This window comes from Mastomys coucha, chromosome X (genome assembly GCF_008632895.1).
Source record: "Mastomys coucha isolate ucsf_1 chromosome X, UCSF_Mcou_1, whole genome shotgun sequence".
Lineage (NCBI taxonomy): Eukaryota > Metazoa > Chordata > Mammalia > Rodentia > Muridae > Mastomys > Mastomys coucha.
In genome coordinates, this window is record NC_045030.1 from 60,238,993 (window position 1) to 60,243,325 (window position 4,333).

At 42.9% G+C, this 4,333-nt stretch overlaps 1 protein-coding gene across 1 annotated transcript in view; it reads right to left on the reverse strand.

Moving 5' to 3' along the window:
* Positions 1-3,784: 3,784 nt before the first annotated feature.
* The window catches only part of LOC116091509, a 10,717-nt gene continuing 10,168 nt past the window's right edge, over positions 3,785-4,333 (reverse strand). The window contains exon 4 of the mRNA XM_031372949.1: positions 3,785-4,002. Within this exon, the coding sequence (XP_031228809.1) occupies positions 3,785-4,002 (218 nt within the window). The remainder of the gene's footprint in view (positions 4,003-4,333) is intronic.

Consider the following 4,333-nt stretch of genomic DNA (forward strand, 5'->3'; position numbering starts at 1 on the left):
ATGAAGGAGCCATGAAAACAGTTTTATGGTTGGGGGTCACCACAATATGAAGAACTGTATTAAAGGGCCACAGCATTAGGAAGGTTGAGAACCACTGTTTCAAATATTGGAGTGGAACACGCATACCCAAACTCTGCTGAAGCCCAGTCTCTTGACTCCTAAGTATTCTAGTCTCTCATGGGCACAAATGCAGCTTTGACTCTTTTCCAATGAGGTCACCTCAGTCTCTGAAGAGTCTGTATCTATCTCACAGGAACTAGAGATCTTGCAGAGCTCTGGTGATCCTCGTTAGAAATGGCAGGATACCCCCCTGTTCTTTCATTAGCTCCCAAGAGGCATTGCAGCATTTCACTATATGAGTTCCAGGACTTCCCTCTTTCTGTTTAGGTGGGACTACAGAAGATCCGTGCAGGTATAGATCTTTAAGGGTGGTGTATCAAGGTAGAAGGAACATGATGTTCAACAAGACTAAACATATCGATGGGGGCTTATACCCAAGTGATATATAATATCAGTGGTTTTGTTTCAGAGGTTAAGGGAACTTCTTGCAGCTTGTTCAGATAGTGGCCTGAAATACTGCCCAAAGGTGATTTATTCTAAATTAAGGACAAATCTCAGGTCTTGGCCTACCCACAGAAAGCCATCTGAAGCCAAAATGAGACTGCAAAGTTACAGTGAATTAATTGACTGCAAAGAACTGTTTGGCCACCTCAGTAGGCCCTGAGGACATGACTTTGTAAATGATTGCCTAAGGAGAGTCCAGGAACCTCTCTAGTGACTGTTCTGTTTGTCAGAAGCTGCCTCGGCTTTGCTCCAGAGGAAGAACCATGAACGCGACACTGTAAAATGATCACTCTGTTCATTGTTGCCCCAACCTTTGCCAAATGGACCAGTGATCAGTTTCAGGTGTAATGATGAACTGTAAAGGTTGGTAGATTATGCCGGTTTCTTCAGAGAAATAGAATCAAGACTATGTCGAGGAATCAGGGACAGCCTGTCTGTAGGTTCATAGACCTCTAAAAAGGGGACCATCCCCCAGTCTCCCTTGTAGGCCTGAGCTCTCATTAGAGCTCTCACCATCTATCTGCCTATCGTGTTGGCACTGATCCTTGCTCAGACCCTGACTCTGCTACCAGTTGTCTGTATGTCCATGGCATTAATAATTCTCTTAAGAAATGCAATACTCAAAAAGATGGTCTGTTATGGTATCCCCCAGTCACGAACCCCCAAAGCCAAGACCTCAGCAGACTGGATGACTCCAACACATGCCAAGAAGATGCTAGACTTTGGATATGTCCCTTAAGTTTCACTTCCTAATGCAACAGAGGTGAGAGGTAGGACTTGACAACTTTTTTTTTTTTTTTTTTGAGACAGGGTTTCTCTGTGTAGCCTTGGCTGTCCTGGAACTCACTCTGTAGACCAGGCTGGCCTCGAACTCAGAAATCCGCCTGCCTCTGCCTCCCAAGTGCTGGAATTAAAGGCGTGCGCCACCACCTCCCGGCTTTGACAACTTTTTTATTTTTGTGTGGTGCTGAAGATAGAGCTGAGGGTCTTGTACAACTGAGAAACATCTCTAGACCAAAGATGTAGCGCTTCTAAGACATGATTATATCATGAAAGATCTCCCTTCACGAATGGTTTGTCATTGTTAGAGTGAGTAAGTAATCACCAGAAGAGGTTTGTTTGAAAAGTGAGGTTGGCTGGGTGGGATGGCACATACCTTTAGTCCTAGCACTTAGGAGGGATATCTTTGTGAGATCTAGCCTGGTCCACATAATAAATACTAGGCTAGCCAGGGCCACGTCATGAGAGTCTGTCTCAATATAGTGAAGTATAAAATAGATGGGGGTTGGCCATTGTTCAATTCTATTAGCCACATACTGCCTTTTGACATGCTATGACACAGATGTGAGTTCCTGACCTTGGACTTAAGTCTGTAAAACTGTAAGAAGACAGGGGTAACCCACTTGCTAAGCTAGTGCTAATCTGTGACAGATATACTCAGAATATTGAATCTGAATACCCCACAGTGTAGTAAGACAGAAGCAAAGTTATCATAGTATGTCATTAGAATTCTGAGATTATTTGATATCATCCCTGAAGTAACCGTCATTTACAGAGAAGCAAAATGTCACTATAGCTCATAGGCCAGAGGAAAGAGAGTTCATATGATCAGTTCAGCTTTACCTACATCTCTGATTGGATCACAAACTCACCCTTCAGTTATTAGTAGCCTGAAATTCAGAAAGTTATTAGAATAGACTTATTTAGCAAATGCCAAATATACATTGGTTGTCCAACCCATGGGGGAAGGTCTATTGTAGTATAAAAGGACAAACTGAAGCCACTAGTAATACATATCTATAGAAATAGCAAAGTAAAAATGACACTCCATTCATAGAGGGACTGTAATGATTTGTGGCATCGCTGACAACTAAAAAATGCAGATTGTTGATCCTCACACCATGCACCTCAGAGAATGACAGCAATGGTGAAAATTGTAATCAGATGATTATTCCAAGAACCAATGAGGTTGTATATGAGGTTTCCTTGTTTTTACAACCCACATGTTCCTGGGCACCTGACTGTCAAAAGGACGAGCTTGAAAAGGCAATGTACCATCACTTATGTGTGTGAAGTATGTATGTTCATGTTCATATATGTGTGCATGTGTGTCTTCCTCAATTACTTTCCACCTTATCTTTTGAGACAGCATCTCTTAGTGAACTTGGAGCTGGCTGGTTCAGAAGGACTACCTAGCCAGAAAGCCCCAGGGGTAGTCCTACTTCCACTGTTGTAGCACTGGCATTATTGGTGTGAGCCACCATGCCTGGATTTTTGTGTTGGCTCTGGGTATCTGAACTCAGACGTTCATGTTTGCACAGCCATCTCTTTGTCTGCTAGTGTCATTTCTTACCTCAGGCTTATATTCTAAAGTAGTCCTTAGGGATTTTGATTACCAACACATTGCATCATTCCTTTGTACTGGTGGCATTGTTGTCACTGAATAGGAAATGGAGACCCTGGCAGCACTCTTGCTAGACAGAACATGAAAAATCATTTCTGAACAACACCATGACCCTTGAAATGAATGGCACTTTGGTGATCTCATAATCTAAGGCATGTCAAGATACTGCTTGTAAGATGAGCAAATACCCTCATCTCGGCTTAAAAAAAAAACATTAGAGAGGGGACATAGCAACAACTTGTGTGTGACATACTAGAGACAGAATTTACCTCAGGGTTGGGTGCTGCAATGTTGAGCAAGAATCTGCTAGTTTGGAGTAGGGCCCAGAAAAATAAAGAAGTTTTTCTTGTCTAGTATGCGAGACTTCAGGAATAGTTCCCTGTGTCCAGCTGATAAGGAAAACGAGAAAACAAGTAAGCTTAAAAAAAAAAAATCATGTGTGACTTTAATCACTAAAACCATGTAGGCAGCACCTATATCAGTTTCTTCGCGGCTGCATAACAAACCATTCTCACCCAACAGCTTAAAGCAACAAAATACGGAGAGTTGCCTGGGTTTCTACTTTGGAGCACTGATTTGGATCAGTAGGGATGCAGTTCCACCTGCTACTCCTAAGGATCTAACATCAAACTCCTGTTTCAGATCATGACAGTTTTAGACACTACTAATCACCTTGGCAAGGAGAGTCTAGAATGAATCTCTTGGCATGGAAGTGGAGCTCCCAAGTGGAAGCTGGCAGGGTGGAGACTGCATCCTTTTCAACCAACCACCATATGTGGGAGGGTTCTTTCATTTCTGGACCAGAGTACCTGCTTATCAAATGATACTGGGATGCACTACATAGGCTAGGGAGGACAGTGTGAAAGGTGTGGCGTCCTTCTCAGTACTCTTGTGCTTCGTCCTCATGAGAGGAGATGGACACTTGCAGCAGCCTAATTCACTCAGGACATGGAATGGCTCAGCCCAGATGCTTAAGTAAAAACACTTGAAACAGTTCACGAAGCCAAGCACCGTGACCAGTTGAAGGGCTATCTCTGGACAAGTGGAATACAAAAGGGTGGGCATACTGGGTGCGGCAGCAGCGCACACTTTCAATGCCAATACTCAGGAGGCAGAGGCATGCAGATCTCTGTGAGTTCCACACAGTGAGTTCCAGGCTAGCCACCATGAGACCAACTTCAACAAGGCAAAATAAAAACAAACAAGGCAATGCTTTGGGAAGACGACAGTTCTAAATACCAGGGATGACACTTGTGACCTGTTGTAAAATACAGGCTTGCCATGGGTTTTTTCCCACTTTTTAAAGTTTTATTGCATTATAATGAGAAAAGTTACATGATTTCAATTTATCTGAATTTGTTAACA